Consider the following 25,470-nt stretch of genomic DNA (forward strand, 5'->3'; position numbering starts at 1 on the left):
ACATGCCTGTAATCCCAGTGGCTCAGGAAGCTGAGGCAGGAGGATGAAGAGTTCAAAGCCAGCCTCAGCAAAAACAAGGCACTAAGCAACTCAGTGAGACCCTGTCTCTAAATAAAATACAAAATATGACTGGATGTGGCTCAGTGGTCAAGTGCTCCTGAGATCAGTCCCCAGTACACCCCGCCCCCCTGCAAAAGATGACAGACTGAGCCAGGTGTGGTGGTGCACACCTGTAATCCCCATGACTCAGGAGGCTTAGGCAGGAAGACTGTAAGTTCAAGGCCAGCCTCAGGAACTTAGTGAGGCTCTAAGCAGCTTAGTGAGGTCCTATCTCAAAAAATATAAAGGGTTGGGGATGTAGCTCTGTGGTTAAGTACCCCTGGTTCCATTTCCAGGACCAAAAAAAAAGCAGATGACAGCCAGATCATGTGTGTTGTCTTTTGCTCCATATCCAAACCCCGCTCAATGGTCAGGAAAGGGTCCTCTTTAAAGGACTACAGAGATAACCAGTATGAGAGAGCCAGCAATTAGAAAGCAGGAAGCCAGGCTCTGGGCTGACCTTGATCTCTTACTCTCGCCCTTAGTCTCTGAGACTTGTTATTGTGGCCTGTCAAATGACCATCATTATCTCACTGCTTCTTAAAAATGAAATATTTTATTTGTGATATATTTAATCATATTTATTGTACAGTTTAACTATTTTTTTATTGTAAACAAATGGGATACATGTTGTTTCTCTGTTTGTACATGGAGTAAAGGTAGTTTAACTATTTTATGTTTATTTTGTTATACAGGCAATCAATTATTCATTGTAGGAAGTTTTAAAAATATACATGGGGGCTGGGAATATAGCTCAGTGGTAGACCTCTTGCCTCTCATGCTCAAAGCCTTGGGTTCCATCCCAGCACTGCAGAAAGAAAAGAAAAGAAAAGAAATCGTCCATTTCCTAGAATGTGTGTGTATATATGTGTGTGTATATGTACATATACACACACAATTATATCCCTCTAGACTTTTTCTTCTGCATCACTATTCATAAAATACTTGTTTTAAACAAGTGGAAGTATACCCTGTATATTATTTTGTACCCTTTTCACATACACACATTTATTCATTTCAACAGTAAGTCATGCTTCCTGTAAAAAGTTTAGAAAACCAAACAGGAGAAGAAAATAACTGAAGTAAACACTGCTAATATGTTGATGACTATCTTTCTAGTCTTGTAAAAACAACTCTATGTACATTTGTATTTTCTTAATAAAATTTGAAGCGCACATTATGTTCTCCTGAGATGCTGAGTTGTGACGCCAGCTCACCTTCCGTAGCCTCGGGGCTCTGAAATGTTGCTGGGGCTCAACAGAGGGTGGGAGGTGTCTCCCCACCCTGCTGGGAGAAGCAAGCTGGCAGGGGTCCTATTTCAGCTCAATTGATGAACTTTCTCTTTGTCATTTTCTTATTGTACATTTTCTTATTATACGAACACCATAGCCACAGTCATGAAATTTAAAATAACACTAAGAAGCCTTTGCCCACAGTGTGCCACCTTTGGCAAAGGATCTACCTACATAATTAATTTTTCCATTTCTGTAAGCAGAGTGTGCAAACTACTGTCTGCTGTTTATTAATTTTCCTATTGTGTTCTAAGCACTTTTTCATTTTCCTGAATAGTTTTTGTAATGACCGTTGGTAATAACTGTAGACTATTTCGGGTTTGTTTATAAAAGAAAAACGAGGAAGCAGGGTCAGAAGGTAGTGAGGGTTCTGGGCTGGAGCCTGGTGTTCCCCTCCTTGCAGCCAGACACAGTGACTCAGGCCTGTAGTCCCAGCAACTTGGGAGGCTGAGGAGGAGGATCACAAGTTCAAAGCCAGCCTGGGCAACTCATTGAGACCCTGTCTCTAAAAAGTAAGGACTGGGGGTGTAGCTCAGTGGTAGAATGCCCTGGGTTCAATCACCAGTACTGCAAATACTAATAATAAATAAGAAATAAATTTAGCAACTGCCTCTGGAGAGGTTCCTTTTCCACCTTTTGAGTTTGACGTTTCTGTGTTGTTTGATTTTACAGCATTCAGCACCTACTTGGTGAGCACCTACTTGGTGCCAGGCGCAATTCTGTATGTTTGGAATAAGCCTGACCACACAGTAGGCTGGGCTCCCCAGAAGCAGCCCCTGACACATGGATTCAAGTGCAGTTCTGTGGAAGTGATTCAGGAGGTGTGGATAGAGGAATGGGAAGTGAGACGGAGAGACGGAAGCCAGAGGGACGGGGCAGAAACCAGCACAGTGTGAATTGCCCAGCCGCTTACCGGTGTGGGCACTGGGATTTAAATCCTGGGGGACAGTGGAGAGCACATGTCAGATGGCCGCTGTGGGGGTCGAGGAAGCCAGGGTGTTTACCCCAGTCCCCATGTGTCTGCTTGAAGGCTGCTTCTGGGATCTGCACCTCCCCAGCCTTGGCAGCCCCCTGGCTGGCCTAGAAAAACCCTGAAGGCAGAGGCCCTGGAGAGGTTGAGGAGGAAGCCTGTGGATCTGGGACCCTGGGAGAGGGAGGGCCCAAGAGGCAATGGACTCTGCACAGTGTCCACCACAGTGACCAAGACCTGCCTAACTGCTCTTGTGAAGGGTGGTTAGGCAATAAATATAATCAGTCATACATCATGTTAGAAGATGACATGTGCTGTGGACTTGGAAGAATTGCAGTTTGCAAATGTTCATTTCATAAAACCAATGAATGAAAAAATGGTGTTAAAGAATCATGAAAATAATGAAGTTAAATGCATTTTGGAAAATTGAGAAAAAAAATTTCACCTGGAGGGGGTGCTGGGGGTATATAGCTCAATTAATTGGTAGAGTGCTTGTCTAGCATGCACAACGTCCTGTGTCCAATCCCCAGCACCAGCCCCCCCGCAAAAAAAGGAAATTCACCCCAATCTCAACACCCAAACCTGACAGTTTCTATAGGGTTCCGGTACATTTTCTTCCCATCTCTTTCCCCACCCCAGGCATAGGTTTTCTGGCATGACTTCAGGCACAGTCTACATCTAATTTTGTCCCCGACTCTTTCAGTTGCCATTTTAACTCAGCTCTGGTATCTTCAAATTCTTTGCACTTCTCTCCCGCCCCTCCTCCTACTGTGCCCTGCAGGGGTGGCTGAAGCCCATCTCTCGGTGTCCCTGGCTGCAGACGGTGTCCCTGGCTACAGACGGGTACAGGTGCAGACCAACCCTGCAAGGAGGGAGCCTGCAGAGAACTAGTTATGAATAAATAGTCATTAGTAATTACATGGTGTAACATATGGAGCGGGTCTGCGGGTCTGGGCTTCCTCCCCTCCTGTTGCTCCACTGGACGGGAGCAGGTGAGGGTGAGCAGCCAGCACTGCCTGGCCCTCCCTCGCCAGGCACTGCCAGCTGGCTCCACGACGCTTTCTCCCAGCCTCCTGGGGCATCAGCCCTGGTCCAGCCTGCAAGACTCTCATCTCCAATTTCTCTTCTTTCAGGAGAGACTCTGTGGACTCCAAGTCTTCCACCACCTCCTCTCCGAAAAGGCCTCCGATGGAAAGGTAAAGGAAGCCACTGATTTCTCCACTGTAAAAGTCGCTGCTTAACGGAGGCAGTCTGAGGCAGTGGGAGGAGGAAACCTCATACATTATGTGGCCTCCAAATTCAGGGCCCCACAGGTGCGGCCTCTCTGGGGCAGCTGACCAGTTGCTGTTGTTCCCTCACCATTTGGGAAACATTCCCAAGATCTAGTTGAACCCAGAAAGGACAGAAGTCTTGAAAGCCTTTTTCTAGAGTGACATACCTGCATTTGGGCTGAACTGCTTAGGGCGTCCACCAAAGGCAGCACAAATCCAGACATTCGTTCATCACATGTTTACTGAGGGAGCCAGGCGCAGTGGCGCACGCCTGTAATCCCAGCAGCTTGGGAAGTTTGAATTTGGTGAGTTCAAAGCCAGCCTTAGCCACTTAGAGAGATGTTAAGCAACTCAGCAAGACCCTGTCTCTAAATAAAATTTTAAAAGGCTGGGGATGTGGCTCAGTAGTTAAGCACCTCTGGGTTCAATCTCCGGTATCCCCCCCAAAAAAAATTTACCAAGGGCCTGTTACGTGCCAGGAACTGTTCCAGGTGCCAGGAATACAGAAACAAACAAAAGAAGAAAAGTCCCCACCAGAGTGGCAACAGGCAGTACATACAGGAAAGCAGAGAGGGGAGGGAGCGGGAAGGAAGGAGGTTCATCAGAGGGGCGAGGAGGCTACGCTGAGAAGGTGACCTTGCAGGAAAAACTTGAAGGAGGCGAGGGAGTGAGCATGCAGATATGAGTGTCTTTTTAAGCCGAGGGTCCTAGGGTGACAGCCTGATAGGGTTCAGGGACACTGGAGGTGGAGGGAGCAAATTGGGGGAGGAGGGAGGCTGGAGGGGACCTTTAGAAGACATTGAGCACTGGAATCAAAACACCATGTTTACCACGATCCTTCTTCCTGCTGAGCTGAGAATGGATTGTAGGGACCCCTGGGCAGAAGCAGAGAGACCAGTCAGAAGGCTGTTGAGATGATTCAGACCAGATATGATGGTGGCTTGGACCAGGGTGAGAGAGGTATGGGTAGAAGGAGAGGTGGACTGAGGATCTGTTTTGGAAAAGAGCTGATAGGATTTCCCTGGCAGATTGGATGTGGGGTATGAGTGAAAAAGTGAGACTGGAAGATGACTCCCAAGATTTTTCATTTGAGTATCTGCAAGGATGGAGTTGCCATTGATTGGTTTGGGGAAGACTGCATGGAAATTAGGTTTGGGGTGGAATATCAAGAGTCCGGTTTGGAAGCTGCATACACATCCCTGTAATTTCAGCTATTTGGAAGGTTGAGATGGGAAGATCACAAGTTCAAGGCCAGACTGGGCAATTTAGTGAGATCCTATCTCAAAATAAAAAATGGAAAAGGAGTGTGGAGAACCGGGCATAGAGGTGCACACCTGTAATTCCAGTGATCAGGACGCTGAGGCGGGAGGATTGTCAACTAGAGGCTAGACTCAGAAACTTGGCAAAATAAAGAATAAAAAGGGTTGGGGGTGCAGCTCAGTGGTAAAGTACCCCTAGTTTCAGTCCCCAGTCCCAAAAAGAAAAAGGGGGGAGGCTAGGGCTGTGAGTCAGTACTTGCCTAGCAATGTGCAAGGCCCTCGATTTAATCCCTGATACTGAGAAAAAAAATAAAGGTCAGGTTTGGACATGTTGGATTTGAGGTGTGTGTTCAGGCAGAGAAGTTGAATAAACAGTCATAGAAGGGTAGAATTCAGGGAAAAAGTCTATGCCGGAAATATAAATTACAGAGTCATTAGTGTGAAGCTGGCATTTAAAGTTACATCACCAAAGTGACATCACCAAAGTGATTGTCGATGAAGGAGTGAGCACAGGTCATGGCCCAAGAGGGAGGGCAGAAGTCAGAACAGTAGGAGAAGTAGGACCAGGGAAGAGCAGGGCAGACAGGAGGTGGCTTAGAGGTGGATCAAGATCAGCCGTGAGGGTCCAGGTGCCATATTGAATTCTGGAGAGGCCTGTTGGACAAGCAGGGTGTTGACCTCAAGGAGACTGTGTGAGAGCTGAAATTGGTTTAAGTCTAATGTACCAGTAAGACACTAATGGAAAGAAGGGTAAGGGCACAAAGATTTGGCCATTTAAGGCATTAGTAGCAAATTGCAGCAGACCTGAGATGCTGACCCAGTTCCAGCATGGCAGTCGAGTGCCAGCCCTAGCTGGTGAGTGGAGGCTCTCTGGACTGCTCCTTGGAGAAGGAGTCTGAAGCTGTGTCCTGCCTCTGAAGAAAAGATTCCCAATTATAAGACTTATCTTCATGAATGCACTCAACTAGCAATGTCTGCCATGGGTAGGGCCTAGACAGAGACTTCAGTGTCATCTTGCTTCTAGCCTGCTGGTTCTCAGCAGGAGTCACTTAGACATTGTGGACATTTTTGGTCGTCATGACTTGAATGGGGTAAGGGGTGAGGGCAGGAAGACACGACTGGCATTTAGTAGGCAGGGACCATAGATGTTAAGTGAACAATTGTCCTATCCCCAGATCAAATTGACCATTAACCCAGTTCTGGGTTTGATGCTGTAACCAAAACATGACGTAGGGCTTATACCTCCAGACTGCTTTCCTGACTGCTTCCCAGCCTTAAAGTCTCCTGGCTCCCTCTACTAATGCACTTTTTCCCTAAAGGTCAGTCAGGCAGATTATATTTGTCCGTCTAGTGGTTGAACCATTTTCTGCTGGCTCGGTATTGGGGGGTGGGCAACCTAAAGGACACATGCAATCTTGCAAATTCACTTTACCTTCTACTCAGACTGTTTTCCCCACTCTCCAGAGAGAGCTCGTGTTTCCTATTCACCCATGTGCGCATGCATTTAGCGCACCTCCTTGCAACCTCAGCAGTCCCAGGGCATGTGCCCAGCCTGACAAACCAGAGAGTGTGTGCCCATCTGAAGGGGGCGGTCTCTACCCAGCCCCAGCTGGTAGTTGCCTTGGGAAATGCAGACCCAATGGGCCGTATCTTCCAGGGTTTTTTTTTTTTTTTTAATAGCACATGTTGTCTTTATTGATTTGATATATTTAGTATAATTTGTGTCACCTTACAAATCAGTAATGTCACATTACCAACTAATTAGCTTATTAAAAGGTAGTAGACTACAAATATTATGGTTTGGGTTTTGAGGCAGGGTCTTGCTGTGCTGTCCAGGTTGGCCTTGAACTCCTGGTCTTAAGGCATCCTCTTGCCTCAGCCTCCCAAGTCGCTGGGACCACAGGCACACACTACAATGCCAGGTGGTCTTCCAGTGTTTTCAGGAGAGCTGAACACCTAGATCCTCCTGTGAAACTTCCACTTTTAAATATTGGCAACATATCCATATTTTTTTAAGGCACAACAGGACACCAAACATTATTTTGTAGCTTACCTGTTTATCGTGTTTAAAACCAGGCAAAAACTGAAGCTTGTGGCCTCTGAGTTTGTGTCTCTGACAGCTCATGAGGAGACACACGCCACAGAGTGAGAGCTTTTAGAAGGGAGTGGATGTAACACGCAGTGGGGACGCGGGGAGAGTGTTTCAACGTGGCGAGTAGTCACTGGAGACTCATGGCAGCGAGAGTTTTTGGAGTGGGAATCAAAAGATAAATAGCAGTTTGCTGGGTAGACCGTCCAGGAGAGGGCGTCCCAAGCAGAGGAATGGCCCAGGCAACCGCCCGGCAGTAAAAGTGACGATGGTACTCTCCAAGATGTAGCTGGAATACCAGGAAATTGACCAGGAAGGGCACCATGGTGACAAGGAAGGACTTGCACTTGAATCTTCTGCCCTTAACCTAGTTAGAATCGTTGGACTTTGACTAGAGCAGCAACTGCATGTTGGTGGTGCAGTAACTCAAATGCCCTCAAGGTGGCGCACAGAAGCAGCAAGAGGGGCTCCAGGTGCCTCTGCCCGGACCAGGGAAAGGGTTTCCTAAGGACTGGCGCTGGCCCTTGGGGAAGCAGAAAGAAACTGCTGATAAATCCAGCCCCCACCCTACTTCCAACGATGACGCCCTCTCTGCAGTTCCGAGTGGTTCCCAATCGTGTGCACTGAAAGCAGAATAGTGGGCTGTCTGAAATGCCACCCGACAGGCATTGGCATTCCAGCCCGCCAGCCAGCTCCTGGCCAAGCCGGAGGGAGGGGCTGGTGTGCCCTGCGAGAAGGTGGAGGAGAAGGCTCCGAGCAGCCTCGCCTTGCTCTAATACCATGATTCCGGAAAGCTTTCGTCTAGAGACACAGTGCCATGTGCTGAAAAGAACTGGGAAGGCAGACAGACCTAAATTTGTGGCTTGACCCGCCCTTTGGTATTGGATGGAGGACCTTGGACAAGTCAGTTCAGCTCCTGGAGTCCCAGTCTAACGATCTGTAAAACAGGAGTAATTATGACCCCCCAAAGTCACAGAAGCGCCAAGGGGTAATGAGCCGCCAGCACTGTCCCCAGCCCTGCAAGAGCTCCTAAGTGCATGCTGGGAAGTGGTCATGCTCATGTGTGGGGTGCGCGCTGCTGTGGGTTGCCTGGTGCTTTTCCAGTGAACCTCCCTTAGGTTCTTTAGTCACTTCAGCAACCCCATAAGATGCGTGCTACTGTTATTTCCATTTCATGTGTGAAGACACTGAGTGAGGCACCTAGAGGTTAAGGAGTTTACCTGAGGTCCTATAACTGCACAGTGGAGGTACCTACAAGTTTGGCTCTGGAGTCGGCATTCTTCATAAATATACCACCTGGTGTGGACAGTCCAGAAACAGCGACTGTTATTATGGCTCCTTCAAAGCAGCGAGCTCTGGCCTCCCTCCAAGCCTCCCTCTGGTGAGCCCGAGATGTTAAGGACGTGTGCTGGGCCACAGGCTTCATGCCACCACAGGCCATGGGAAAACAGACCCTCTTAAGCCCAGGGGGTCTGGACACTGACCTGCCGAGAGGGTCGCCTGGAGCCCATGGACACGCGCGCCTCTCCTGCTCAGCTTCCCCAGCTCGTCACGGATTTGTCCGTCCAGGTGCCCACCTGGAGCACTGTCACAGGTGCTGGGACAGAGTGGTGGGAAGCCTCAAGGTCGCGGCACTCAGTGGCCTGTGATCTGGAGGTGGAGGCAAACAATGTTTACAAACACATAAACAGGTTAATTATAGACTTGCTCTGCAGGGAAGAATTCAGGGCAGGGACAGTGTGCTTCGGCTGAGCTGGTCAGGGAAGGCCTCCCTGCGGATGTGACATTTGAGCTGAGACCTGGCCAGGGGGAAGGCACCTGTCGGGAGGAAGAGCGTTCCAGGAGAAGGCAGGAGACAGGGCAGAGGTGTGGCAGTGGAGCGGAAAGAGCAGCCCGGTGGGGGCTTCAGTGAGCTGCGGGGGGGCAGGGCCACCAGGTTGGGTCTCACGGGCCAGATGCCGAGGGGCTGGGAAGCCAAGGTGAGGAGTTGGACTTGATGATGAAAATAAGTGGGCCGTTAGCGAGTCAGAGGCAGGGGCATGACTTGGCCTGCGTGAGGTTTTGAGGGGTCCCTCAGCTGCTGGGTGGCAAGTGGATTTATGGGAGGCAAGAGCACCAGGGAAACAGCTCCTGTGCAGCCCAGCGACTGGGGACAGGGTCAAGAAGCACCCCGTCCACAACCCTCCCACCCCTCCTGCTGAAACGGCCATAGAGAGATCCAGCTGGGTCCCGGACCCTCATCCCCTGGCCCTGCCCGAGCCACCTGTGGCCAGGGGGAGTTGGGTGGAATCAAGGGTTAAGATCCAGAACAGTAAGTTGCGGACCGTCTTAGAGAATGGATAGTGAGAGTGAGGGAGGCATGCCTTTGAGTGAAATTTTTAGGAACTTACAGTGCAAATGGCACAAGGGCCCAGCCTGTGCTCCCAGCCCGCCTTGCCCACATGGTGACGAGGAGACGCCGTTGAGAAGCATAGCAGAAAGCCCAGTGGTGTGGGGTGCCTGTGGCCACAGAGGGCATCCAAAGCCAGGCCCCACCGCGGGCATGGGGACAGGAGGGCACAGGCGAAGTTCACACTGGGCAGTGCTCTGAGGATGCTGAGTGGGATTCTCTTGGAACCCCGGGTTTGGTTTGGTTTGGTGATACCGGGGACAGAACCCAGGGCCTCACACAGGCTAGGCAACCACTCCGCCACGGAGCTACACCACCCAGCTCTCCTTCTTTCTTATTTTGAGACAGGGCCTCTCTAAGCTGCTGAGGCGAGCCTGGAACTTGTGATCCTCCTGCCTCAGTTGCTGGGATTACAGGCTTGTGCCCCCGGCCTGGCTGAAACCCCAGGAGCTTAATACCTGGAAGCCCTGGCTACTCAGCCAGCCTTACCTCAGCCGCAACTCCTTAGACCTGAAGACTCTCTCAGCAGCCCAGCACCCTCCTCTTCTGAAGAAGCACATCCACACACTGGAAGTGAACTTGACAAGCAGCTGCAGATGCAGACCCCAGGGTTGCCGAGTGCAGCTGCTCAGACTGCAGTTACACCTCCGGGAGGCTCGTGGTATGAAGCCTCCTCCTGGGCAGGAAGCCCAGCAGCCTCTGGGTCCTTTCACAAGGGCTGGGCGGGAGGAGACCCTGGAGGAAGGGCGTCTAATTTCTTTGATGAGTCAGGTCTGGCAAGGTTGAGGTTGAAGGTGCCGGCCATCCCTGCTGTTTAGGGGACAGAGGCAGGAGGGCTGTGATTTTGAGACCAGCCTCGGCTACATAGCAAGACCCCGTCTCAAAAAAAATGCAAGCCCAGAGTCACTGATGAGTCATTCTGTGAACAGAAGCGTGAGAGTTGGCGGGCAGATCCTGGTGGGCACAGAAGATGAAGGGAGGCAGGCAGCGCAGAGACATCCTGGCTGCCGGGCCCCTTCCCCACCAGGGCAGAAACAGCTCTGGAAGGGAGGGGGCCACACACAGCTGTCACCAGGTCCTTTCACGTCTCCCGGTTCCATTTCCTCATCTGTTAAACAGGGTCAGGAGTTCGTGCCTCTCAGGGCTACCATGAGGAGTGAATAGGAAACGCTAGTAGCCAGCGGTGGCTTCTGCTAGCTCCGCCCCTCACCAGCCCCGCGTCCCACAGGCTCCCCGCCCTCCCACTCCAGGATGCTGAGCCCCTCAGCTTCCCATGCAAACCGGGACTTCCGCATTCCCATATGCTCCTGCCAAGAATGACTGTCATTGTCCTGTCCCCTCCTCTGAGTGGCTGCCTCCTCTCCATTCTTGCTTTGGAATGAATTCTTTGGAATGAATTGTGACCAATTTCACCTCTCTCTCTCTCTCTCTCTCTCTCTCTCTCTTTTGGTCCTGAGGATTGAACTCAGGGGCACTCAACCACTGAGCCACACTCCCAGCCCTATTTTGTATTTTATTTAGAGACAGGGTCTCACCGAGTTGCTTAGTGCCTCTCACTGTTGCTGAGACTGGCTTTGAATGTGATCCTCCTGCCTCAGCCTCCAGAGCCGCTGGGATGACAGGCTTTTTTTTTTTTTTTAATGTGGTAAAATATACAACAAAAGTTACCATTTTAACCTCTTTTTTTTAGCCTGAGAAAAATGAGATAGTGTGTCATTTCAAATGCATTAAGATTTATCAAATATAGTCTAGGTGGCGCACACCTGTAATCCCAGCAGCTCGGGAGGCTGAGACAGGAGGATCAGCGAGTTCTAAGCCAGCCTCAGCAAAAGCAAGGTGCAGGCTGGGGTTGTAGCTCAGTGGTAGAGCACTCACCTAGCATGCCTGATACACTGGGTTCAATTCTCAGTACTGCATATAAATAAAATAAAGATCCATTGACAACTGAAAAAATACTGGAAAAAAAAATCAAGGAGCTAAGCAACTCAGTGAGACCCTGTCTTTAGATAAAATACAAAATAGGGCTGGGGATGTGGCTCAGTGGTCAATCTCCTGTACTCCCTGACACAAAGATTTGCCAAATATATAGGACAAATTAGTTATAGCTGTTTATTGCGGATTTCCTGCCAACTCTTTTTCATCACTCAGTGCTGAAAATCGAGCTCAGGACTTTATGCATACTAGGGAAGAGCTTTACCACTGAACTTCCTGGCCATTCCTGTTCACTGAACTTACAATATGGATTACAAAAAATTTTAAATATATATTTAACACATCAAGTACAGTGGCACATGCCTGGAATCCCAGCAACCTGGGAGGCTGAGGCAGGAGAATCACCAAGTTCAGAGCCAGCCTGGGTAACTTAGCAAGATTCTGTCTCAAAACAAAAATTACAAAGGGCTAAGGATATCGCTCAGTAGTAGAGTGTTCCTGAGTTCGATCCTAAAAAAGAAAGAAAGAAAATACATATAGTATTTACCCAATTTTGCCATTTTAAGTGTGCAGTCGAGTGGCCTTGAGTCTGTTCACAGGTTGTGCAACCATTACAACCATAAAGTTCCAGAGATGGATGGCAGTTCTCAAACTGAAACTCTACACCCATTAAACGACATTCCCGCCCCCACTTCCAGCTTCTCGTGGTCACCATCTTACTTTCCATTTGACTCTGATTATTCTAGGAACCTCATATAAGTGGAATCACATGACATCTGTCCTTTGTGTCTGGTTGATTCCACCTATTTTATTCACAGTTCATCCATGTTGCAGCGTGTGTCAGAATCCCCTTCTTCTTCATGACTGAATAATATTCTATTGTATGTATATATCCTTTTTCTTATCCATTCATCCATCTGTGGACACTTGGGTTGCTTCCACCTTTTGCTGATAGCTCCTTGAGAAGAGGAAGAGAGGAAACCTGTCTTAGCCACCAGCTCAGAGTGACCACTCATGATTGTCCAATGTTAAAAGAAAGCAATTCTTATTATAATATATATATATATATATATATTCTTTATAGAAGATTTCAAAAGTGTATGTAAGCAAAAAAAAAAAAGAAAGAAAGAAAATGAAAATCTCTTATGATCCCATATCTGAGAGATAATTGCTATTAACATGGTTGTGGATTCTGTGATTACCCCCTGCCAGATTCATATGTTGAAGCCTCAAACCCCAATATGACTTTGTTTGGAGGTAGGAACTTTATGGAGGCCTTAAGGCTAAATGAAATCATAAGGGCGGAGCCCTGATCCAATAGGGTTAGCATCCTTATTCAAGAAGAGACACCAGAGAACTCACTTGCTCTCCCCCATGTGGAAAGAGCAAGAAGGAGCAATTTACAAGCCAGAGAGAACCCTCGCCAGAAACTGAATTGGCTGGCACCTTGGTCTTGGACTTCCCAGTTTCTAGAACTGTGAGGCATAAATTTCTGTTTTGTTTTTGGTACCAGGGACTGAACCCAGGGGATGGTTAACCACTGAGCCACATCCTAGCCCTTTACATATTTTATTTAGAGATAAGGTCTCAGCAAGTTGCTTAGGGCCTCTCTAAGTTGCTAAGACTAACTTTGAACTCACAGTCCTCCTGCCTCAGTCTCCTGAATCACTGGGATTGCGGGCATGTGCCACCGTGCCTGACTGAATTTCTGCTCTTGAAGTCATCCATCTGTGGTGTTTTGTTACGGAAGCCCAAGCTAAGACACCTGGTTAGTCTTCCTTTTATCTGTGCAGGTATGCATTTATATCTGCCATTTTAAAAAACGGGATTGTTCCTGGGCAGTAGATCATAGAATCAAGAACAAAGGTCCTGGAGCCAGGCAGCCTTGGGTTCACATCTCTGTGGTGCTGCGATAGGATTAAAGTAGAGAACGCTAGTGAAGTACCTGGACCAGCTCTCCCGCAGGGTGGGAGCCAGCTCTGCTCTCAGGACGCCAGCTCCTGGAGCGGGGAGCCATGCCCAGTTGGCTGCTTTGTCCCCTGGTCGTAGCACGGAGTCTGCAGAATGGGTGCCTAATAGGTAGTTTCTCCACGAATGAATGGCTCCTGTGCTTACGGGAACCTGGACGGAGAGAAACTAGCACAGTGCTTAATGGATCGGAACATAATTACAGGTGTTGCTACCTGTCCTGGGACTAGCGGAGAATGGTGGCCGGCCCAGAGCCTAGGTGCCCGGGAGCTCCGCGGCCTGGGTTTGACTGCTCTTAACTCTTGGCGCCTGGATGTGTGATCCGAGTCAAGTGCATCTTAAAATGGATCTGCATCTGAGACGCACCTCTGAAGTCGGGATGAGAATAGCGTTGACCTCATGGGATTGTTACGGGGATTAAATGAGATGATCCGTATCAAGCGGCTGAAATAGAACCTGCCTCACTGGGCTGGTAGGAGGAGCCAGAGCGGACACCCCTGAAAACGTCCAGGGCGGCGCTCGATCAGTGCTCTGTCCACTTAACGTCAGAATGCCTACCACTGACTCTCATCCCCAGATCAAACAGCAGCAAATCGAGAGCAGAGACCCCCAAGACGCCCAGCAGCCCCTCCACGCCCACGTTCGCCCCCTCCGCCTGCCTCCTGGCCCCCTGCTATCTCACAGGGGACTCTGTCCGGGACAAGTGTGTGGAGATGCTGTCAGCGGCCCTGAAGGCAGAAGGTGAGTGCGCGTGGACCAGGGAAAGGGAGGACAGGGCCTCCCCGGGGCAGGCGAGGTGTCCCGTCCCCAGCACCGCTTCCTGGAGTGGCACGGGAGCGCTGCTGTCCCCAGCTCCAGCAGGGACAAGTCTGGCTGATGTCTCCATGTCCTGGTCTCTTTCAGATGATTACAAGGACTATGGAGTCAACTGCGACAAGATGGCATCAGAAATCGAAGATCATATCCTTGAAATGTGCCGGGGCTGTGGGTGTCCGGATGCCTGGTGGGGGCGGGCTCTGGGGACAACTCCCTGCAAGCTTCCTGTTAAGCACTTCAGTCAGCCCCGCCCAGGTTCCCCGTCCCACCCACTGTAGGTGTGGCCACTGAGGCGCAGGGAGGTTGCCACCTGCCAAAGCCCTGCCTCTGACGGTGGTTGCAGAGTTGGGATTTGAACCCAGAAGGTGTAACTTCAGAACCTCTGGGCTCCAGTGGCTGCGCTGGACAGGCCGCATCGTAATGTGGATCTGGGTGGTCGGACAGGAAGCAGGTCTCTCGCATGACCTTTCCACTCTGCCTCCAAGGGTCACAGTGCCCACGTTTGACCCCCTGATGTGTACTGGGCGTGTGTGCTCTGCACCTGACACTTCCTGTCTCTGTTAATGCTCCAGGCAATCTGTTCCCACCGTAGGGATGAGGAAGCCAAGGCCCAGGACCTACTGGGTGTCAAAGCTGGACTGGAAGCTTTGGTCTTTGGACTCTGTGTACTGGACTCTCTCCAGAGGCCTGCTCCCCACTCCTGTCTGAAAGGGGCCTTTCGTAGACAGGGAGGAGCAACCATCACTGTGCTCTAGGCCCATTAGTCCAGAGAATTTCTGGCTTGGGAAAGTCTCTCTCCCCACTAGGCCCTGCTGAATGCACGCACAGAATGTCTTTTTACTGGAGACAAAGGTTTGCCTGTCAGAGACAAAGAGGTGTGGAGGGAGGGGCTAGGCTGCCCAGGGGAGAGGGAGTCCAAGTGTCACATGGGGCCTGAGTGGCCCTTCCCAGGCCTCCTGGGTTCTAGCGGGGGAGCTCTCAGCTGGGTCTCCTGGAGAGGCCTGGGCTGAATCTGCAGACAGCAAACTTGCCTGCTTCCATCTCCTGCCTGAGACCAACCCTGTGTCCCCCAACACATTTTCCAGTAGCTTCTCTGCACATCCAGTGACTAGAACCACCCAACGCTTCAACAAACACATTTTCCTCATTTCCTGTTAATGCAGGAAGGCTGAGCACAGCACACCTGAGGTGACAGGGCTTCGTTTTCTCCACAACAGCCGCCTCTAAGCAGGTCCCCCCCCCCCCAAGCCTAGTTTGAAACTAAGTGGCTGGCCGTGAACCTGGTTCCCCTCCTGGCCTCCCTGCCTCAGCTGCTTCCTCCACTGGATGTCCCTCTTATAAAGGAAAGGACACGGACACTGCGCAAACCTCTTAGCCCTTCGCTTATGACTGGGAGGATGGATGTGGCATCTGAATGCTCAGTGTCCCCAAGGGAAGGAAATGGAGGAGTCGAGTCGGAGAGAGACTGAGGGGGGTGGGGACACGTTCCGTCCCGCATGACGACAGGTCCACAGTCCAGAAATCCTGCGTGGCTGCTTTTTCAGCACACGTGGACTCTTGAGTTGCACTATGACACACTCTCTTCTTTTCACACTTTTATGGTACAGAAAACAAACAGAAGTAAGGCCGCCTTCCTTTCCAGCGCCCCAGCAAGTCAGTGGCTTCATGCTCTGCGTCCCCCGCAGTCTCTTTCTGTATATGGTTTTCCCCAGCAACCGCCTTTGTCTTCTGATTCTGCCTGGCTCAGGAGGGCAAGAAAATGAGGCTGTGTTCCCGAGCTTCTCCAGAGGGTGGAGGGGTGGGAGGCCCATCTGGGATGCAGCGTTTGGACAGAAACTCGCTGTGGTCGGTGGCCAGGGGCAACTTCCTGCAGGGTGAGTGGCCAGAGCATTACTGTTAACAGGGCGTCTGGCTTCCAGCCCTGTCTGCTGGGAATCTTCCCTGGGACCTTCAGCAAAGGCCTGCACCCTTTGCAAGCCTCAGTTTCCTTGTCTCGTAATAGGATAAGAAGTTAGCCTTTCCCAAAGTGGGTTCTATGGGATGGAAGTGATGGTCATGGGGATTACCACAGGAAAGGAGGAGGGGGGCTTGGCACAGTGGTACTGGCCCCTAATCCCAGGCTGAGGCATGAGGATCACAAAATTGAGGGCAGTCAATTTCATGAGACCCTATCTCAAAATAAAAAACACCGGGCATGGTGGCGCATGCCTGTAATGCCAGCAATTTGAGAGGCCGAGGCAGGAGGATCACAAATTCAATGCCAGCCTCAGCCACTGCCTTAGTAAGGCCCTTTGGGAGGCCCTGTTTCAAAATAAAAAACAAAAGGGGATGGGGATGTGGCTCAGTGGTCAAGCACCCTGACTTAAATCCCCAGTAACAAAAAGCAAAAACCGGGGATGTAGCTCGGCGGTAGGCGTCCTGATGCAATTTCTAGTACACAAGCACATGGCACCAAGCGGAGTACACGTCCGGGGGCGGGACCTGTGATCGGCTGTGCAGGTCCACCGTATCACGCAGGTTCGGTGATTCTTCCTCTTGGCAGTACTTCTCAGAGGCTTCAGCATGTCTCCCCCACCCTGCCCAGCACCCTGGGGTCGAACCCGGGGTTCCCCACATTCTAGGCAAGAGCCCTACCATTGAGTTACGCACCCAACCCTTTCCATTTTTTAAATTTTGAGACAAGGTCTCACGAAGTTGCTGAAGCTGGCTTTGACCTTGAGAGCCTCCTGCCTCAGCCTCCCGAGTCTATCCTGATCTTGTTGCGGTCTTCACAGCCCATAATGTTGGACATTTGATAAGCTTCAGATGCCACACCAGTGAGCTCACTGTATCCTTGTGACAACCCTGAATTTTATTTATTTACTCATTTACTTATTTATTTGGCAGTGCTAGGGATTGAACGCAGGGACACTTTACCACTGAGCTCCATCCCCAGCCCTTTTATTTTTTATCTTTTTCTTTTGAGACAGGGTCTCACTAAGTTGCTGAGGCTGGCCTCAAACTTGCCATCCTTCTGCCTCAACCTCTAAAATCACTGGGATTATAGACCTGCGCCACCCTACCCAACTCCCAACACTATATCTTTTAAATAAGGAAACTGAGGCACAGAGGAGTCATGTGACTCATCTGAGGTCACACAGAGCCTCAGAAAAAGCAAGGTGCCTGTTTCCCGGGGGCCTTGACTCCATAGTGCTTGCTACCATTAATCTCTCCACGGAGGCTGTTTTCTGTCTCTGATACTTGGGTGACCCCAAATGCCCAAGTCCCACCCCTCAGTGGCCAGTCAGAAGCCACAGAGGTGCCGCTGACCCCTGTAGAAGTGTACGGAGAGGAGGAGATGGCCCTGCAGATGTCTTACTGTCCCTTGACCCTGTCACATATCTACCAGGAGCTCAAGAGCACAGACATGAAGTACCGGAACCGCGTGCGCAGCCGCATCAGCAACCTCAAGGACCCCAGGAACCCTGGCTTGAGGCGGAATGTGCTCAGCGGGGCCATTTCCGCTGGGCTCATAGCCAAGATGACCGCAGAGGTGAGGGCCCAGAGCTTCCGGTGGCAGTGTGGGAGGCCAGGTCCCTCCACTCTGCCCAGGGCCCTTTTCCCACCAGAATCATCTCAACCTCCCCACAGGGCTTGGAGAACCAGCTAGATAACAACCGCAGCTGACTTGCACAGAGTGCTGTGCTGAGTACTTTAAGCATGTGGGCCACACCCACTAAGGTAGAAATGCTCATCTTCCCCATGTTACAGATGAGGACACAGGTCAGCTGACTTTCCCTGCACGCGGGGGCTAGAAAGCCTTGAAGCCAGGAGGCAGCTGTTTGGCCCAGGCACCCACCCTTCTCTGACCCCCTCTCTCTCTTGTTCAGTGCTGTATCCCAGGACCCAGGGCCCAGGGCCCTGGCCAGGATAGGAGTCCAAAGTGAAGAGATAGATTTACAAATATGTGTAATACAGAGTGGTAAATAACACCACCGTGGGAATTTATGCGGGGAGAACGACCCAGCCTCAAGGGGTCAGTAAGGGAAGAGACCATTTGAGGAGGGACAATAGAAGCCCAGACTGTGTCAGCCCAAGTTTGAATTCCAGTTCTGCCACTTCCCTGTGTGATCTCGGATGAACTGTTTAACCTCTCTGTTCTCTTTTTCTGTTTATGGAATGAGGATGAGAATCACAATTGCTCTCTTGCGAAGGATTAAATGAATTGATACGTGAAGTAATATACACGTAGTGCAGGGGAGAAGGGCTTCCTGGGCCTCCAGGCAGGGCTCCCCTCAGAACCGTGCGTGACGGCTCCCTCACCAGTCTTTCACATGACCCTTCTCACGGTGCTGTGGAGGACGAAATGTCCCCATTTCGTGGAGAAGGAAACCGAGGCCACTTGATCCCAGCTCTGCTTATTTCAGACCCACGTCTTGGAAAGACACCTTTTGCCACCCTCAGGCACGATGGCTTTTTCCTGCCAGAGCCCCTAGGGGATCCCCGCAGGCACCCAGAGATTGGAGAATTGAAGTCACCCTGAGAAGGGAGTGGAAGGTTAGGCCCCCGGGGCCTGGGTGGGCCTCAGGGGGTCTGGAGCCCACTGAAGCCGTTGGCAAGGCTGCACCTGTTTGTGATCTGTGTGGGGTGAGTGGCACGGACGTGCGGTGTGTGTGGCGTGTAGATACGTGGGGTCCACCTTGCGTGTTCAGCACCGCGTGGTGCGTGCTGAGTGCAGTGCGGTGTGCCGGGATGTGTATATGTCCACTTCGGGGAGGGGCTCCCGAACAACAAAGAGCCCCGGCCTTCAGCTACGGAGGGAACTTGGCGCACATGCACCAGGGTTATCTTTCTGCTCAATTTAAAATATCTGATCGTCTGGACAAATCGAAGCGTGTGCCCATAGTTTTAAATCGCAAATCAGCTTATCAGTGTCTCAGTTCAGGCTGCTGTGACAAAGACACCACAGCCGAGCCACCAATGAGTGACAGGCTTACTCCCATCCGTGCTGGATGCTGAGAGTCCAGAATCAAGGGCTGGCAGGTTCCATCTGGCGAGGGCCTCATTCCTTACAGATAGCTCTCACATGTGGCCAGCTCAGCTGGCAGGAAGAGTGAGGGTCTCTGGCCTCTTTTATTTTTCTAAATTTTTTAAGTTGTCAATGAACCTTTATTTTATTCATTTATTTATATGCGGTGCTGAGGATCGAACCCAGTGCCTCACACATGCCAGGCAAGCGCTCCACCACTGAGCCACAACCCAGCCCTCTGCCTCTCTTATACAGACAGTAATCCCACAGCCCTCAGAACCTAATCGCCTCCCAAGGACCCCACCTCCAAACCCCATCACTTTAGGGATTAGGAGTTCAGCATTGGAATACTTGGGAGCGTCTCTTGCCCCAGGAATGAAGTTCCTATTAGAAATACCAGACGGGGATTGGAGGTACAGCTCAGTTGGGAGCATGCTTGCCTTGCACGCCCAAGGCCCTGGGTTCAACCCCCAGCACCTCCAAAAAAGACAGGGCTGGGGAGGGGCTCGGTGGTAGAGCTCAGGGGTAGCACTTGTCTGGTATGCCGAGGCCCTGGATTTGATCCCTAGTGCCATTTAAAAAATAAAGGGAAAGAAACACAGGATGATTTTTGCTCCAGTAAGAAAAACGGTGCCGGGCAGAGCGGTGCACGCCTGTAATCCCAGCAACTCTGGAGGCTGAGGCAGGAGGATCACAGGAAGTTCAAAGCCAGCCTGGGCAACTTAGTGAGACTGCCTCAAAATAAAAAAGGGCTGGGGTGTGGCTTGGTGATAGAGCGCCCCTGGGTTAAATCTCTAGTTCTGGGGGAAAGTGCTGAACAGATATGTACTGAGTTCAAGTTCAGGACTCTTCCCTGCTGGCTCATCGGGCTCATTGTTCTGGTGCAGCAGGGGGTGAACCCCAGGGCCTGGCACATGCTAAGCAAGCGCTCTACCACAGAGCTGGCGGCTGACTCGGTGTGACTCTGGTGCTGCCTCATTCCACTGTGCCAGGCAGAGACAGGCCAGCGGGTTGGCGGGTGGGGGGTGGTTTTCCTGCTATCAGCAGGCACTTAACACCCTCCTTCCAGGATCGGGCCTCCCGCCCTGTTTCCCACACTCCTCAACTTGATCCCACCCCACATACCCTTCCCCACACACGCTGTCCTTGTCCTCTGCTCTTTAGTGTCTGCTATTCTATTGTCTGGAGTGTGCCATTCTCCCAGACCCCCGTCGTGGACACTGGCTAAGGTTATCAGCCTCTTTATGACCAGCCTTCCCAGGCACTTTGCTGAGGGAGGCTGTGCTTCCGGCACCTGTACACCCCGGCCCAGGACTCCCTTCCCTCTTGTTATGGGGCAGGGAGCAGAGCTTCCTGTCTGGAGCCCGGGAGCCTGGGGGTGGTGGTGTGCCCAGCTGGGCCCTGCCAGCGCCATTGCTAAGCATGTGCAGCACTCAGCTCCATCACCCTAGGAGCTTGAAATTGAGTACAGTGCCGGGCACAGTGGGCACGCTTGTAATCCCATAATGTGAGTGAGAGGCTGAGGCAGGAGGATCGCAGGTTCAAAGCCAGCCTCAGCACTTAGCGAGGCCCTGAGCAATTCAGGGAGATCCTGTCTCTAAATAAAATACAGAAAAAAGGGGGCTGGGGATATAGCTCAGTTGGTAGAGTGCTTGCCTCACAAGCATAAGGCCCTGGGTTCGATCCCCAGCACCGCAAAAAAAAAAAAAAAAAAAATATATATATATATATATATATATATATCTTTTACCAAAATAAAGAGAAAAGAAATTGACCATGGTGGGAATATTTGACAGGTAAATTGACAGATGTTTCCAATGACTCAGGCACTCCCACTGTCAAAGCCCGTTTACGTAACAGCACTGCAGCTAAAGCATTCAGTAAGTTGGCATCGGATAAATTTCAAATGAATGAATACATTATGCTCTGGAAAATCCCCCCAAATTAAAGTCAGCAGCTTTTAACTCCTGTGATCCTGGTTGACTTATTTTTCTCCTATTGGCCCTGCCATGGATTAGGCCCTAATTTGTGAATTTAACACAACAGGACTTAAACGTCAGTGTGCACCAGAACAACTTGGGGGCACTGGTAAAAATGCATATTCCTGGGTCTGCTCTTGGCTTTCCAGAGTCAGAGGAATGTGCATTTTACCAAGAAGCCCAGTGGCTACAATGCAGGGTCAGCGCTCTGAAATCCTTGACCTTTCTGCCAGCTCCGTTCCCTGCGGAAGCCACGACAGCTGGCCACAATTGAAATCCTCCGCCAACACCAAGTCTCGCTTCAGCGTCAGCTTCAGCTGTGCGCCTTTCCCCGAACCCACCCTTAGCTGCGCTGCCCCCAGCCCGAGCGTCCCCTCTCTGCTGTCCTCTGGCAGGCCTTAAGGGGAAACCCGTAGCCAGGGGGCGGCTAGGGAAGGGAAGGGTCTGGGTGCTGGAGTCCCTGAGGTGCCGTGGGAGGGAGTCCTGCCATCGTGCTCAAGTGGGCCTGTGGTTTACCTGTGAGCCCAGAAGCCTCAGGGTTCCCTGGGTGGGGGGCGGCAGCAGCAAGTCATGGCTAGCTGGGCCAAGCTCCCGGGGCAGGACGCACTGGCCCTGGGTCAAGTCTAGCCTGGAAGGGTAAGGGGACACAGGACATCTAGATCAGATGGGCAGTGGTTCAGTCAGCTCGCACCAGGGAGGTTCAATCCAGGCCAAGGCCCTGGCAGGCCGGGCAAGCGCCAGGCCCGATGGAATTGACCACAGCACTAATCCCTGGCCAGGCTGTTGGCCTGCTGTCCTCCTGTACACGGCCTGCTGACCTTGGCCCAGCCAGAGCCCCCGGGTTTGACCTTGCCACCAGGGATGGAACGGGAATGGGAACCCTCAGGTCCAGGTCTCCCACTGGCCCCTCGTACTCCATCCGGCTTGCTCCCCACTCCTCTGTTCAGATGCTCCGGCAAGCAGGTGTGGGCGAAGCCCCTGGGGCTCGCCGGCCCTCACGGGCAGCCTCACTTCTCTCTAGGAAATGGCCAGTGATGAGCTGAAGGAGTTGAGGAACGCCATGACCCAGGAGGCCATCCGGGAGCACCAAATGGCCAAGACCGGCGGCACCACCACCGACCTCTTCCAGTGCAGCAAGTGCAAGAAGAAGAACTGCACCTATAACCAGGTACGGGGGGTGGGCCAGGCCTGTGCAGCAGCCCGGGGACACAGAGGCGGTGACCAGAAAGAAGCTCAGGAAGGAGCCGCAGGGAGAAAGGGCTGAGATTCCCCAGACTGCAGAGGGAAGGGCCAGCCTTGGGGTACCACTGGGTGCTCCTGTGGCTTCTAGAACATTCTCTAGGGGGTAGAAACAGCTGGCTGCGTGACTATGAAGTGGGAACGGTATGCTCTGGCCTGCCCTGAAGTAAGAATGAGAAGAGCCAGACTCAGGGCCCAACCTGAGTCACTTATGGCTGGAAGGGAACTTAGCAGCGTGAAGCCAGCCCCCTCGCTATATACTGGGGAAACCAAGGCCCAGTGACCGCCAAGCCCCTTTCCTCTCCAGGCCTCAGGGTAAAATAAAGATGAACAAGGTGATTTCTAAAGTGCTTCCAGCTCACCTGAAGTTCTGGTGAGCAGGGCACATCTGTGTTCGGGGAGGGGGAGGCCGGGACTCCGCCTGTAGGAGGTGAGTCTTGAGGCAACATAAGAGAGATCGGTTCAGACAGATCAACCAAAGTGTAAGTGCAGAGGCCAGGTTGAGCCGGTGAGATGCTGGGAGTGACTGACGGTCAGCCAGGGGAGAGGAAGTTCTTAGGGAGTTCTTAGAGATAAGGGAATTGCCAAAGTGGAGGTCCCAGAACAGGAGGGTGACTCCATGGCTGGTTCTCTCTCAGGTGCAAACGCGCAGTGCCGATGAGCCCATGACTACCTTTGTCTTGTGCAACGAGTGCGGGAATCGCTGGAAGGTCTGTATCTGTCTCCCTCCCTGACCACCCACAGACCTGCCCAAAACAGGAAGTGCTACCCACATCCCAGAAGGGCCTCGGGCCTGGGGCGCCTCCCACAGAGCAGGCCCGCAGAGCCGGGGGAGTGGCAGGTGGTTGGGGCAGCGGGAGAGCGCGCCTGCGTGTGTTAGTTTTGGGAGGGTGCCCAACCGGGGTGGGAGCAGTAGCCTCCCTTTTACTGATGGGTGGGCGAGTCTGTCTTCGGTGCGGAGATGAGAACTGCTTCCTGAGACGCACAGCGGGGAGGAAGGACAATGGCCCTGAGCACCCGACCATACCTCTCTGCCGAGTGCTTTCACAGATGGTGCTTCCTCTGACCCGCTGCCGCCCGGGACGAGAGACTGGGGGAGACTTGTCCCGGGACCGCCAGGCATCTCCCCTCCAGGCAGCTCTGCAGGTGTCCTGTGGCTGGGACCCAGGCTGCCCGCTCCGCAGAGGCAGAGGCTTTGTTCTGGGCTGAGAAGAGGCTCCTCCTGGAGTGCTCTTCCCCGCCAAGCGGTCTCCCGGGAGGACTGGGCGTGGTCGCAAGGCTCATGCCAGGGTCCAGTCCATCTGATTTATCTCACTTGTATGTGCACTGGGTGACCTCTGGGCCACCAGGCAGGCCACAGGGCTCCAACAGTCCTAAGGTGCTTAGCAAGGGACCTGAGGCTGGGCCCGGATTGGGAGCTGGGGCCCTGGCTTCTGGCCCCTTCTGCCCTCCTCACCATGCGACCCTGAACATGTCACTTGCCTCCCTGAGCAGAAGGGTGGTGATGGTGCTTTTCTCCTAGGGCTGATGTGAGGGTCACTACACATGCACACACTTCCAGACAGTACGAGGTGTCCCTTTATGATGACCGTCTCACGTTCAGTGAGGAAACTGAGCTCAAGAAACAGTTAAAACCACGGTTTGAAGCTCAGAAGGATGAGGCTCCGAGTTCCCGATCATTTGGTCTCAGATGGAGGGCCTCAGCCCTTCTTCAGGCCTGCTTAGAACTGCCGTATGTCTAAGGCAGAAGCCAGGTGGCGATGTGTGTCCTTTACTTGCTCCTTGGACACTGAGGGGAGGGTCAGTACAGTGGCTAGTGGGGAGAGCAGGGCTTGGGCCCCAGGCTCAGATCCTGGCTTTACTGCTCACAGAACCTCCGCGTACTGCCCCAGTCTCCAGGCCTGGGCCTCCTCCTCTGTAATGTGGGGTTTAACGTCCAGCGCGGAGCTGTTCTGAAGACATCACGTGCCTCCCAGGCCTCTGATTCCTCTGTGGCATCTTTGTCAAATTAGAAAAAGATGTCTCTGCTGAGAACAGGGGTGCACACCTGCCATCCCAGCGACTCTGGAGGCCAAGGCAGGAGGATTAGAAGTTCCAGGCCAGCCTCAGCAACTTAGCAAGACTGTGTTTCAAAATAAAAGGGCTGGGGATGTAGGTCTGTGGTAGAGTGCCCCTAGGTTCAATCCCCAGTACTGGAAAAGAGAGAAAGAGAAGTGGCCCTTCCTCCGGGCATACAGTTCTGTCCCAAAGTACAGAGCCATCAGAGCATGGGCTAAGTTTCAGCCTCAGCTTACCCCTTGGGTTAGGCTCTTTGTGCAGTCAATGACTTGTACAACCATACAAAAAAAGCCCTGAGCACATATGTAAAAACCATTCTTGGTGCCATTTTGAGTATGTCATCGACTGGTGTTCTGGGATTTGGGGTAAGTCCTTTAACTGAGCTGCTTGCTTACCTGTGCAAAGCCAAGTAATACTAGTGTCCACCTCATGGGAAACTGTGAGGATGAAATGAGTTAACCATGTCACTACTGCCTCGTGCAGAGTAAGTGCTCAATAAACGATCGCTCTTGTGATGGATACCCCTGGGGAAGGTGTCCTGCATGCTACAACCCAGCACCTCCTCCCTGCCTCCTGTTAGTTGGAGAGGCAGGACCCGCTAGAGGTGGCAGCTGTGTGGCGTCCACTAATACTTTCAGTTCTTGTCCACTGCCATGGGGAGACTAAGTCTGCCCGAGGGACCAGTGGCAATGCCAGTGTTCTCAGCTGTGAACGGAGAGGCTGCGGTGCGCCTGCCAGGTACCGGGGGCCATTCCCTCCTTACCTGATCTTGTTCCCATCGTCATCCACTTTGCAGATGAGTGGTTTGTTCGAGGTCATACGGCTCAGGACCCCCAGCCAGGCTTTGGATCCTGGCCTGTGTGGCTCCAGACCCACCTTCTTCCCCGTGTTCCCGCACGGCCTCCCTGGAATCCACAGGAACCTCTCAGATTCTCTTGCTTTTTGGTTTTGTAGTTCTGCTGACAGGACCACCGGCCAGGACGGCAGCACACGAGGGAAGGAAGAACAGAGAGCACGCGCTGAGCCACCCGAACTGCAGAAAAATAAACGTTAAAATGAAGAACAATACTGGACTCTGAATGAGGTAGTGGGGATCCGAGG

The 25,470-nt window shown here is 52.0% G+C and overlaps 1 protein-coding gene and 1 long non-coding RNA gene across 3 annotated transcripts in view; one reads left to right on the top strand and one right to left on the bottom strand.

Annotated features, from left to right (window-relative positions):
• The window catches only part of Tcea3 (transcription elongation factor A3), a 35,649-nt gene extending 10,179 nt beyond the window's left edge, over window positions 1-25,470 (top strand). Inside the window, exons 5-11 of the mRNA XM_047554653.1 lie at window positions 3,495-3,557; window positions 13,847-14,010; window positions 14,173-14,229; window positions 17,463-17,617; window positions 22,094-22,240; window positions 22,950-23,021; window positions 25,324-25,470. Coding sequence (XP_047410609.1) covers window positions 3,495-3,557; window positions 13,847-14,010; window positions 14,173-14,229; window positions 17,463-17,617; window positions 22,094-22,240; window positions 22,950-23,021; window positions 25,324-25,332 — 667 coding nt within the window. The 3' untranslated portion in view covers window positions 25,333-25,470. The remainder of the gene's footprint in view (window positions 1-3,494; window positions 3,558-13,846; window positions 14,011-14,172; window positions 14,230-17,462; window positions 17,618-22,093; window positions 22,241-22,949; window positions 23,022-25,323) is intronic.
• Window positions 616-10,052, bottom strand: LOC124986224 (uncharacterized). Of its 2 annotated transcripts, XR_007109000.1 has the most exons (5): window positions 9,859-10,052; window positions 8,465-8,630; window positions 8,201-8,276; window positions 6,945-7,917; window positions 616-907 (listed from the first exon to the last, which is right to left on the bottom strand). It is a non-coding gene; the product is annotated as an uncharacterized LOC124986224 (long non-coding RNA). The 2 variants fall into 2 exon arrangements; XR_007108999.1 differs by lacking the exon at window positions 616-907 and having other exon boundaries at window positions 6,663-7,917.

This window comes from Sciurus carolinensis, chromosome 1 (assembly GCF_902686445.1).
Source record: "Sciurus carolinensis chromosome 1, mSciCar1.2, whole genome shotgun sequence".
In the NCBI taxonomy this organism is placed as follows: Eukaryota; Metazoa; Chordata; class Mammalia; order Rodentia; family Sciuridae; genus Sciurus; species Sciurus carolinensis.